Source organism: Lepisma saccharinum, chromosome 25, assembly GCF_977018435.1.
Source record: "Lepisma saccharinum chromosome 25, izLepSacc3.1, whole genome shotgun sequence".
NCBI lineage: Eukaryota > Metazoa > Arthropoda > Insecta > Zygentoma > Lepismatidae > Lepisma > Lepisma saccharinum.
The window spans coordinates 37,572,881-37,586,705 of NC_139253.1; the positions used below are offsets into that span (position 1 = coordinate 37,572,881).

Genomic DNA, 13,825 nt, shown 5'->3' on the forward strand with positions numbered 1-13,825 from the left:
AGCACAGACAAACATTATTAAAGGAACACTTATCTAGAGATTGAGGATGCTCTACAATGTGATAGAAAAGTGTAATATATCGATGAATTCTCTCATATATATTACATTTAAAAATGCAGTAATGAAAACACTCTCATATGACACTTATTGAATCATGTTACATAACCCGTACAGTATTAATTTTTTTATTCCATCGTGTATTACTAATTGCAACATGATCTACTAACAGGGAACCAGTCTATTGAGTTCATTAACAATAAATAAATAAAAATTGTCATGAGAAAGACATTGGCATCAGATATGACTTTCTATATATCAAATGTATCGTATTGAAAATTTGGAGTTTTATCTATACACCCTGGACCAACATCGATGAGGCTCAGGTCACTGTAGCACACAGCTCGAAAACCAGAGGCATAACCCATATCAACCATCCCTTGCTGTTAATATAATTTTAGTTGCCTCATGTTTTTTTAGGGGATTTGGGGATGATGTCTAATTGTAACACATGCACTTCTAAACTTCTAATTTGTAGTTAAAAATATTGAACTCAATTCTAAAATATACGACATATTTCTTGAATTATTATTATTATTTAACCTAAACATTCTACAAAGATATAAACAAAGAATTTATGCAAGTGGCTGTTTATATTAGTTGTAGGGGAGCATGTATACCGCGTTTGGTAGAACCTGTCCCGCTTCCTGCGCTAGGGAGCGCTCAACAGTTTCGGTGTCAATGAGAAACGAGGAAAAAATCGTCTGCTGGGCAGCGAGGAGCGAATGAAAGCCAGAAGAGAGGCGTTTACGTAGACGCTGTTGCGACGTTGCGTATTTTAATTGGCTGCCTGGCTTTGACTTTCCCCAGCACGGAAACTGTTGAGCGCTCCCTAGCGCAGGAAGCGGGACAGATTCTACCAAACGCGGTATAGTAATTCTTTCTTTTATTGCAAACATTTACATTTACACAAAATCAACATATTTGTACATCTCCAAAAAAAAAAAAAATCACCTTATGAAGGAACTGCACCACATGCTAAGACAATATTACCCACCTCAGACATCTATTTCCTGTCCAACGTCATGAAATTTTAATACAGCATATTCAGTTGGTGTTTGCTCTCTCATTATACTTTGCCTATGTGACCCATTTGGCAGAGCCAAATCTGCATATACTATGCTATCTGTGACATAAGGATTGGCGGGTCTATGAGATCCATGTGTTGTACAAAGTTGATGGCACTGTAGTTGCTGTTGCAATATTGGAGGTAACTGATGGAGAGATGGATATGTCCTATTGCTCTGGCTTGTGGCAAAATGGTTCAGCTGTTTGGGGTTCAAAGGGTTTGGTGGGTTCTGCAACACATTCAAGGCATGCTGTTAGTAAAATGAAAGAAAAAAACTACAACAATTTGACTTGTCTCTGATTAAGAAAAATGTTAACTTTGTTAGGCTGAAAAATCCTAATTTGTTTATGTAATTATGACTTTCTGTATGGGTTAATATTTGATCAAAATTTGTTCTAAGCCCACTTCATGCTCAGATAGGTTATTGAGACTTGTCCTACAGTTTAAGTGGGATTCAAACCATCACTGCCACATTCTCTCCATGTTACCTGGTATACAGCAGGTACACCAACTTTTTTCATGCACATATATAGAAATTGCTTGGAAATTTAAAGTTGTCAGACTTCTGTTTTTGTTCTGTTTGGCAGTTATTTCTACAATTAATATACAGTAAATATATACAATAAATAAGAATAAACCAGGTCAAATTTTAAGAATACACAACTGCAATCCACTATGCAATGAGCCTCTGCTAGAATCTAACCATGGATCCCTTGATTACAAGGTCATAGTATTGCTTTTACTCTAGAGAGGGGCCCCTGTTTAATATTTAATGTTTGTGGATATATACATCAACTTTTGGCCATACGTACTTAACAAACATCTTGTATATTTATACATCATATCATTAAATATATGGATGCATATATACAGGGTGATTTCGAACTCCCATTACAAACTTAGGGGGGTGAATCTAGAAGGAAAAACAAGCCGAAAGTGCCATGTGGCAAAATTACGAAAACAGCACCGTGTGGCTGCCAGAGCCGTGAGAAAATCGGTTCACACCTCTTTCAAAGAGCAATAACGTCTGAACCACGAAAGATACGAAGATCGGCTCTGGCGGAAGTGGAGGAAGTCGTATCCAAACAATAGTGCGACAAATGGAACATGCTTGGACAGTGACTGTCGCGCATTCCAGATGGTACGCAAAACGGAGTGATGGATGTACACGTGCATGCTACGTGGAACGCAACGCGAAATTACAATTGCGATATGAACCACTATGTGCCCCCTCCCACCGGGAATTCGTTGAACCCAGGACCTCGGGAGTACAAGGTCAGCCGGAAGTCGGCTCTCTGAGGAGCAGCACCAAATACGTATCCACGTGCCCCACGAATGCTGGGACACGTTCGTATTGTTCTGTACTACATTACTGCAGAGCGTGTAGAGGTATCCCATGCGAGTCCGACGTTAGTCATTAACGTTCTCACGTGAAGGACATGGAACGGGAGCGACCAACCCGTACTTACTGACGTTCCTTCCCGTTCGTAGCCTCTGTGATGCATGAAGGTGTGCGCTGACGTCATACTAGGAGTCACTCGCTATCCCTGGTCGAAGTTGACCCTTGCGCCCTCTGGGTATTGCAAGACTGTATGGAGAGAGCGCTGGACGTGACACATTGGTTGAGTACGTACAAACGACGTATCTTCTGGGAACATTACGACGTTGTGGGTGTGTGTGGACGTGAAAACTCCCACGATGGTGCAATACAGTTTCGAGGAGTATGCAGACATGATGCTCATTTACGGGGAAGCGAGATGCAATGGAAGGGCTGCCCGTGCGATGTACCAGGAACGTTTCCCGGAACGTGTGATGCCATCACACACCATATTCGAAAAAGTGAACCGTCGTCTTCGTGAATCTGGAACATTTGTTGTGAGTAGAGTGGACACAGGTGCCCCAAGGACGAGGCGCATGCCTGCGGTGGAGGAGGCAACTCTTCATGCTGTGCACGAAGACCCTGGTACGAGTACCCAAATCGTAGCGCGGGATGTTGGTGTATCTCAGTCTGTAGTGTGGAATGTCCTTCATGATCAACAACTGACCCACAGATATGACAGGCAATGGATAGGGCGTGCCGGGCCCATGCCGTGGCCCCCACGATCTCCCGACTTAACGCCCCTGGACTTTTTTCTATGGGGACGCATGAAGAGTCTCATTTATGAAACCCCCATCGAGTCTGAGCATGACCTGGTTGCTAGGATTGTGGCAGCAGCGGACTTCATTCGAGAGAATCCACTGGTCTTCAATCGTCTGTATGAGAACATTCTTCGAAGGTACAATGTGTGCATCGATGTTGGTGGTCGTCATATTGAGCCCCTGTTGTGAGTTTCCGTTCTGCACACGCCAAAGGATGTTTTCATACTGTCCTTCGCAGTGCTTACGTGCTGCATTCCGAGTTCATCGTCGTTCCTTCATACCATCGGTAATGAACAGAAACTTCAAGCAGCAATGATTCAAGATTTAGCACAAGTTGCCTATTTTTCAGGACAAAGGGTCAATATCTGTGTTACTGATTTTTATCTGTTTGTGCTACTCTCTGTTTTCCTTCCGCCAAAGTGATACTGTACATTCCAATGTGAAACCCTTCATACGTACGTGCCAATTTCTTTCCTTTTTTTTTTTGTGGCTGTGCCTTTTAAGGAGGTGTCCCTGCATTCGTGGGACACGTGGATATTTGGTGCTGCTCCTCAGAGAGCCGACTTCCGGCTGACCTTGTACTCCCGAGGTCCTGGGTTCAACGAATTCCCGGTGGGAGGGGGCACGTAGTGGTTCATATCGCAATTGTAATTGCACGTTGCGTTCCACGTAGCATGCACGTGTACATCCATCACTCCGTTTTGCGTTCCATCTGGGATGCGCGACAGTCACTGTCCAAGCATGTTCCATTTGTCGCACTTCATGCGCTCCTCTGGGGACTCCCTCCATGTGTCACTTTTCGACCGTCCTGTGACAGCATGTTCCCTCGTCGTCTTTCTCCATTTTGCGCGAGTTTCCGCTCACATGCAGTGGGGATTCCCCATTTCCTTTGGGGATTCCCCTTGCGCATTACGAAAAGCGCCGCAATTTCAATGCCCTGATATTGTTTGGATACGACTTCCTCCACTTCCGCCAGAGCCGATCTTCGTATCTTTCGTGGTTCAGACGTTATTGCTCTTTGAAAGAGGTGTGAACCGATTTTCTCACGGCTCTGGCAGCCACACGGTGCCGTTTTCGTAATTTTGCCACATGGCACTTTCGGCTTGTTTTTCCTTCTAGATTCACCCCCCTAAGTTTGTAATGGGAGTTCGAAATCACCCTGTATATATATATCCTTAAGATGGATGTTTTGCACCATTAAATATATAGTTAACGCAAGGCATTGAAAATTGTATATGTATTGTACAATATTACATGGTGCAGTTCTGTTATTAATAGTTACATTTCTACAAAACTGTCCATGAATGATTTCTTCATATACATTTTTCAACCTACTTTCAAATGTAGTTACAACTCAATGGTTAACTCCCATTTGCTGATTTTGTATTTGAGTAAATTATAAAGATGAGTTTGAATGATGACTAGATGAAATTGACGAAAGTACAAACACAAAGAAATATCCATAAGTCAAAAGTCAAAATCTATGGTTGTGATATCTTGAGTCACCTTATGTACTTGACAACTGAGCAGGTTTTTAACTCTATTGTAAGATGAATTATAATTGTATTATTAAATTCAAACAGAATCAATTCTACGCTGACAATAATCTATAGAAATAATTGCATGATGTGTAGTGGAAATTACTGTATTGAACTATGTATGGTTTATACACAGGTGGAAAACTGCCATTGAATAAATACTTTTTGCTAGTTTATGAAGCTCAAATCTATAATATTAACATTTTGGTAGCAATGAAAATATTTCAAAAGAACACGAGATCCTCAAGCAGAACAATTACAAGTTAGGAAGGTTTGAGACAATCAAGTGACTTGCAACACGGGGGTTTCTCAGTGAAGTGACAAGTGATGCAACCACAGACTGTACACACAATAACACTTTGCTCTCCAGTTGTGGAAAAAAATTAAATCTTTGCACAGGCACTATCAACAGACTAAGATAATGTACACTTATACACGAACAGCCCAATCTGAGACACACCAAGCAAAAAACAACATACACAGTGTGGCAATTTGAAATCGGGACTCATTTTTTTTTCTCTGTAGGTGGTGCTACTGTGCAAGCATTCTGTGGTGCGAACAAGTGAGGGGTATCCTAAGAATAATCGATGCAAGGTTCAATGATGTTGAGCAACATTATTGAGTGTGGTACTGTTGAGTGTGGGCACGTGTCGTGAAAGTGCATTGTGATTTCAACGTGGAACAAAAACCAAATATCATGTTTTGTGCACACCTGGGTAAAACTGCTACAGAGACATTTCACATGTTCCAGCAAGACAATTGTTTATCCTGCGTGCATGTATTTGAATGGCACAAGCGTTTCAGTAAAGGACTGGAGCCAATTGAAGATGACAAGCATCCAGGTGCAGTAAGGATGGACGGTGAGAACACCAAAATTGGTTGAGAAAGTGAGGACAATTATTACTTAAGATTACAATTACAGACAGACTGTTACTGCTTCATTTTATCTTGAAGTACTGAAACGTTTGTGCAAAGAATAACAAGTGTGATGCTCGAGTATCGGGTTGATGGCAGCTGGCATCTGCTTCATGACAATTCCCCAAGGCATAAGGCTCTGATTGTGAAGGAGTTTTTGACCCAAAACTGAAAGTTGCACTGAGAGGTTCCTATTTTGATGATGTACGAACAATTAAGAAAGCTACGACAATGATATTAAACAGCATTACACAATATGAATTCCAGCAATCCTTCCATGCACTGATAGGCAGGGCTCAATGATGTGTGGATGCAGGAGGGTCCTACTTTGAATGATCCAAGGTAAGTAACTTTCTGTGAACACTTGTTTATTTTGTACAGCACCAGTCCCGATTTCAAATTGTCGCACTGTGTATGTGATGCAGGGGCGCCGACTTGTCAAAATTATTAGGGGGGCTCTGATCACTGAAATAAATGAATGAATGACTCACTCCCTCCCTTTTTTAAGTTTTGGCCTCAGTGTTTGGAATCTCGTAAAAGCCCATGAATTCCTCAAAAATATTAAAATTTTCATTTACAGTTCGAATGCAAAATGTCAATTGTTCACAGATGGATATGTCACAAATTTCGTCAACCATAATAACAAAATATTCCCGACTTTTAATATCGGCTTCCACGGAGCGCAAAACAGATCTCCCTAATACACTGCTCAAAATAATTAGGGGATCAGGCAAAAATAAGTAGGGGATCAGACCAGATATGTTGTCAGCGCCTGTATGAGCTACAATCAGCTGCTAAAGCCCCATAAACGAAGGTTCCAGTGCCTTAAACATGATGTAACCTTTGCAATGGTGATATCAAAGGGTAGAGGGGAGGAGTGTGTGCGTGCAGGTGTTGTATGCTAGTCGTCTCTGGTTAGCGATACTGTTCAGTTGGGGAAGGCAAAGGTTCAGGTGAGAAAGGCAATGCCACACCAACGTGATTTATCGGAAGCTATGGCTTGGAGAGCCATAGGAAGGATTGAAGCTGGGCAGTCAGAATCCCAGGTAGCACACGCCATTGGAGTGTCGAAAACTGTAATATCCAGACTATGGAATCGTTTTGAAACAGCAGGAAGTGTTCGCAGAAGACAAGGCCAAGGCCGTCCACGAGCAACAACATCGAGGGAGGACCGTTATCTCTTAATCACAGCCCGTCGGAACAGGGGGCAGAATGCAACGCTACTGCAATGTGCCTGGCAAACAGCAACGGGATGCAGAGTGTCATCGCAAACTGTCCGGAATCGTCTTCATGAGGGTGGCCTCTATGCACGTAGGCCCATGGAGTATGTTCCATTAACGTTACAACACCGTAGAGCTCATAGAAACTAGGCGGAGGAACATCGTGGTTGGGGACATGCCGAATGGAGGTCCGTTCTGTTCTCTGATGAGTCGCGATTCAGTGTGGAACCAGACAATCGACGTGCTCTCATCTGGAGGGAACGCGGAACACGAAACAACCCAGCTTTTGTGCATGAACGCTCCCGATATGGTGGCGGTGTACTGATGGTGTGGGCAGGAATCAGTATTGGTGGACATTCGGACCTGCACATCATCCGCGATGGCACCTTGACAACTCAAAGGTATAGAGACGAGATCCTCCGACCTTATGTCGTGCCTTATGCTGGTGCCATTGTTGATTCTTTCCGTTTCATGGATGATAATGCTCGTCCACGCCGAGCTGGGTTGGGGGACGACATGCTGAACCAGGAGGGTATCGAGCATCTGCCCTTGCCAGCTTGCTCTCCAGGCTTAAATTCAATCGAGCACATCTGGGAAGCACTAGGCCGACAAGTTGCAGCTCGATCAGCACCTCCCACAACTTGGGCAGAGCTGGAAATTGCCCTTCTGGCAGAGTGGCGACGTATCCCCCAACAGCTCATTGATTCCATGCCACGCAGGTGTGCAGCAATATTGGCCGTTAGGGGTGACCATACACTGTACTAGAGGAGAGTTGCTGTAGTGTTTGTGTCTGTTTTTGTGCTTTTTTGTGTGCTGTCCTACTGATGCTCTAATTGTCATATCAAATCACATGTCATTAATGTCATTAACATCAGATATGATGGCAGCATATCTTGCTGTAACTAATCTCAGAATGAAATAAAGGCTCTGGTATTAGTATGCCTACATGAGTTTTGATATCTGGTCTGATCCCCTACTTATTTCTGCCTGATCCCCTAATTATTTTGAGCAGTGTACATGTATATCAATGATCTCGTTCTGAATGTCATGTGAGAGCCATTTGTAGCCCGAATGTCCCATCCACTCTCCTAGTTCATGCTCATCTTCTTTTGAAACTCTTTTTAGTAAAAATGTTAACAATACTCATAATTATATACTTAGTATATAGTAATAAGTCATATGTTTTGCTGTCTCTGGTCATATACCCCCTAAAGTTGATGGTTTAGCGGTCTCAGCCCCCCAAAGTTGATGGTCTAGAACATTTCAAATGTGTATTAAAAGTTAATTTCATGTAGCACAATTCAGAGTAAACTTTACAAGAGAAGCAAAATAATACATTAGATTCTCTTAAGCAAAATTATTTGGGGGGCTCTGCCCATACATCGATAACATTGGGGGGGCTCAAGCACCCCCAAGCTCCATGGAGCTCTATGATGTGATGTCATTCTGGTTGGATTGGTGTTTCAAGTCCACTTTATGCACAGTAAGGCTAATTGGGACTGGACCTACATTTTAAAGTGGGTTCCGAACCACTATGTGCCTCCACCGATGTCATTCTGGTTAAGGAATTTTGCTTACTAGTGAAAAGTGTGACTTCAGTCTGTAAGAGAACTTTCAGTGTTTGTATATACAAATTGAAAGTCTCTTGAAAGAAAAAGAGATTGACATTTGAGTGTCTTCCAAAAATGGTCTTAACCCCCTGAATTATAGTATTTTGTATATTAACACATTTACAGAATTATACTCTGGGCAATGTAGTTTTTTTAAAAAAATATTATAGTGAAAGAGAACCAGTATGTTTCTCTAATCAGTATTTTTCTTAATAAGAGACAAGACAGTGGTTAAAGTTTTAAGGTCTAGTAATAACGCCATAAACATATATTCACAAACTTGTTTTCACCAGTAATGTATTAGAATAGGTTGCAAAATGGGCAAAAAGGATTATTAATTAAATTGTTAACACTATATTCAGAGTTAGCTAGAAAAATGTTGTACAGGTATGTATACATTTGAAGAGAGAAATTACCTCTTTTTCTGTTAAATACAGTAAGTTAAAAATAGTTGCCAAATTCAAGAACTAGCTAATTACATGATAGAAAATTAAGTAAATTCTGCATAGTGAACACTTACCATTAATGAAATTATCTATTATGTTTCTACTATTGTGAAGGGACAAGTACTACTGCACTACAAAATGCATATAGAAAATTTGAAAAAGAATAAGAAACTCACGTGGAACATAAACAAGAACTGTTGCTACATATATGCCTGAGTCCAGCTTTACAAGTAAAAATTCAAAATACAATATTAGAAGAAACTACGATTTAAAAGCATACAACTACAGCCTCATTTGTTTTGTTTTTGGGGAAAAAGTCTAGATAAATTATGCATATGGTTCATTGGTTGGTGTGTGGGTGTGTGCATATTATTCTGCCAAATACATACAAAGGTATGAAAGTAGAATATCTTAATTGTTTTGCATGGAGAGACATTTAATATTGCTAAAGAAAACAATATTTTCTCTTATTGAAACTTACTTATAAAATTAAGATGGCATATGTTGACATTAGCTCATGTTAGTAGATAGCCATGAACTTTTATGCTTTGTAATCTGTGCAAGGTGTATGATTATGAATGGCTATAAGGAAAACTTTTGGGCATATATTATTACCATAGAATTGTTACTTAGAAAATGTTTTTACTTCACTTAATGCTGAAATGTTGTAGAAGATAAATGTTATATTGTAATGCAAATTGTTTGTTTCACACCACTGATTGAGACTGTTTTTAAGTCCACTTTGTGCACAGAAAGGTTAATTGGGACTGGACATACAATTTAATAGGGATCTGATCCACTATGTGCTTCCACCAGGAATCGAACCTGGGACCCGTTGATTGCAAGGTGACAATGGAGTTCCATACCTTTATATGCACTTGATACCTAATAAATCATGTAATTATAATTTACTAAATCATGTCTTAATCATGTTGAAATATGTGTGCAATATGAGGTCAATATCTAGATATGTATACTCACTACTGAAACAAAAAATATGAACTAACCTTTGGCATTTCTTGAGCATTTGGTGATATAGGTATGGGGACATTTTGGTATGTGTGTTTAATTTTAGAAGTTTGAGCACGTGGGGCAGGTACTGGTGGTAAACGACTGCCTTCTTTGTCAGACTGAAGTTTAAAATGGCTTTCACTTTGGTTTGAGCCGTGATCCACATTGTTATTGTTCTGTTCTTTGGCTTGCGATGGCTCGGCACTTTGGATACTTTTGCCTTCAGCATTTTCTTTTATAGGCATAGTGTGTAGCTGAAAAGTCTTGTGAGGCTTTTGCAGCCTTGTATTTGGCATGGCAGAGGAATTCGTGGGGATTTGGTCTTTGGATAGTCTCACGGACTGAAACTGAGGGAGTTGCCTCAGATTAATGTCTTGAGAGAATACTTTCGGGCCTCTCATGGATCCGTAATGTTTCTTTGGTGCGGCGTTTGGACCAGAAAAAATCTGACTAACGTGAGGCCCAACATGACTTCTCGTGGATCCATACCCAGATGAGCCGTTTCGACTCAATTGACTTGGAGGTCTACTGTGCACTTGTAAATCAGATGCAATCTGCAACAAAACAAAGGTGCAGCATGCAGCAAATGCACAAAACATAAAAACCATGCACATAACACAACAAATAGAATATAAGCTTTGCAGACAAAATGAAAACAAACTCATTATAATCACACACACACACAAACAGCAGTAAGCAAACAGTGATGTAAATAAATTCTGATAACCAGGGATGAAAAATGCCTGAAGAATTACCGAATTAAAGGAAGAAAACACAATTACAACCTGTGACTGATCCCCATACTTCCAGTTTTTCTAGTTTGTGGTTATAAATATTTGTCACGTAGCACATGGACATAACAGCAAAGAATACAAAATGACAATTTATCCAGCAGTGACCAATGACACATTGTAAACAATGATTCTGTAAAGTAAACAGATTTTTCTTTGAAGAGTGTTTTTTTAAAATCTTTGCAGTCTATTTACAACAGGGTAGATAAAAATCATTCTTGTTGATTTTTTTAATTTAAATCCGATTTTTTCGATTTTTTAAAAAAGCTTAAAATTGCTTGTATGCTTTTTTTTTTTGCACCATACATATAGATATATGTTTTATATAGAAATGCTTTTTCTAGTAAACGGCCCTAAAATATTTGAACAGTTTGATTAAAGAAATTTAAAAATTATATGTAAATAAACATGTTTCTGTTTTTGATACTGTACCTACAGATCATTCCCTGATATTTGCTACGAGACTCGGCGGCAAGCGGCCCGGTGTCAGCGCTTATCTTTCCCGGTGAACGGGAATTTTTATATTGCGTACTAACTTTGACTACAGAAGGTGTTGAAAATGATGTCCCTCTGCTGCAACACATTCCTGGCATCTCCTAAGGAAATTGGCATTTACACGTGCAAGTTCGTCTACTGTAATTCTCCCAATTTCTCGTACAATACTCTCTTTTAACTCACGGATGGTGTGAGAATTGTCTTTGAATACTTTATTTTTTAGATTTAAGAATTTTAGTGGCTCTAAATGCTGTGGTTTTTGAAACACCCATTTCTTGTGAGAGGCAGCGGATAGATTTCCCAGGAGACTGTTCGAACCTTAGTAGAGTTTTTCCTCAGTAAGTAAACTTGGGTTTTTCTTTCCACTTTTATTCAGAACTGACCCTGTTACTCTAAACTTTTCTACTAGGTTTAATATAGTGGTCCTATGTGGAATGGGAACACCAGGAAATTTCATTCCAAAATGTCATCGCACTTCTCCACAATTCCTCTTTCCAAAGTAACACTCGAAAAGATAAATCCTTTGTTGTAATGTAAACTTTTGTGGTGCCATGTTAAGCCAAAATCTTCAACACACAGACACGACACAACACAACTTCCGAGGGAGGACTATACTGGCGTCAGTCTGCAACGTCAACAGAAAGGGAAAGAGAGCGAAGGCAGGGAGAGCGAAAAAACAGACTGTAGCGTGTGACTGTCGCGGACACCGTTCACTGGGAAAGACAAGCGCTGACGCCGGGCCGCTTGCCGCTGAGTCTCGTAGCACATGTCAGGGAATGCTCTGTACTATGGACATGTTTGTTGAGTGTGTTAATAAAACTATAGAAAATTTCAGCAACTTTTCTTCCAGTGATAATAAACATTCTGGATCTGCTCTATAAGTGTAACTTAAAATATTAACTTAATATTTTTATAGTGTTTGTAGCTGAATTTGAGATTTTTTTAAAAATATCAGCTGCCATGTTTATTACAGTTTAATGATAATGACACTATTTATGGTTTAACATGATTAGTATTTTGTATACTTTTCTACACAAAATGTTTGCTGTTTTTGCTTATAAAAATTATTGAATTTTAAATCAAGAGAAATATGTGGTTACATTTCCCTTCGTATGAGCTTCACACCATCAGTACATGTATTTTATTTCCTTTATTTTCCTTTCTTAGAGTCTAATAAACACCATTAGATGATTACGAGATTAATGTACTTCCACCAGAAAAGATTGCGATATCTACAAAATACTTATGCACATTACTCTATAAATTATTTATTTAAAGTGATTTTAATCAGGATTTTTTTTTAAAAAAAAGTCACCTGATTTAAATCTTGATCATGATTTAAATCAATCCACTTTGCTTTACAATATTTTTCCCTTTCTACTTTAATATTGGTAGACTTCATTTGTTGTAGTACCTTAGATTATCTTAATCTAACTCTCACGCAGAAGTTTTGTATTCATCAAAAACCCTAATCCGCTACAGTAGATGATGGTTCTATTGAACTGTTGTAATGTATTTGTTCTATTGAATATTGGACGTGATATCCTACACATGCAAAACTTCTTTTGTTTACTTTGGTCCAATGTGTCATATATAAGTATACAATGTTCTTGTATACAATATATATAGTATGCAGAAACAATGTTCTAACATACACAGTTCTTTTGAAAACAGTAGGATGAGGAATATTCTAATTGTTAGGCATCTAAAAGTACTACTGAAATCTGTTATCTGATATGTACAGAGAATTTGCTTCTATATTATAGAGAAACAAAAGTAAGCTTCTTTGAAATAAACCTTATATTTGTTGGTGTATCTTAATTAAGTTTAATATACTTAAATAAAAGTAGATTAGTATTTTATTATATTTCAACAGTTCACAAAGTTTTTGTAACTGAAATGAGTATTTTAGTTATTAGGAATAAGTGAATAGTGATCTTGATGTGAGGAGGCTGAAAAATACATATTTAATACCTTGAGCACAACGAAGTCCAATATTTATAATGTGCATACATTTGCATTATTTCAGAGAGAAGTGACGTGATTAAAAATGTGTAATATATTGGTCACCAGTATGAGAGTTTTAAGGATTCATTCAGATATTGGGACACTTACTGAAATTATAATTGTTAAATGTGGTAACATCTCACTTAATCAGGAAGAGGGGTAGAGATGAAAGTGAGGAAAACAATGTGGCCAAATAAGTAGTTTTGAATACTGCTAAGAAAAGTCTCATTCAATGTTGTAATTATATGACTAGATTATTTTCAATTGAAGATTGCCACAAATGCCCTAAAAAAACAAAACCTTTACCATGCGTTAATGTAGAATCTAAGATCCATTTCAATTTTATACGTGCATTGCACCATGCTGTATAGGTGCATAGAGGTTGTGGAGATAGGGTTCACACATTCTGGTTTTTGGCCATAGAGAAGGTGATGTAATCAGCATTGCACTCCAGCCACCATTACTGCAACCTCAAGTACCCATTTATTATACTGGATGAGAAACATTATCACTCACACTGATTTATC

General features: G+C 39.1%; 1 protein-coding gene across 1 annotated transcript in view; it reads right to left on the reverse strand.

The window, feature by feature from the left end:
* nrm (neuromusculin) overlaps nucleotides 1–13,825 on the reverse strand; it is a 541,650-nt gene that overhangs the window by 6,801 nt on the left and 521,024 nt on the right. The window contains exon 23 of the mRNA XM_083111557.1: nucleotides 10,002–10,559. Coding sequence (XP_082967683.1) covers nucleotides 10,002–10,559 — 558 coding nt within the window. The remainder of the gene's footprint in view (nucleotides 1–10,001; nucleotides 10,560–13,825) is intronic.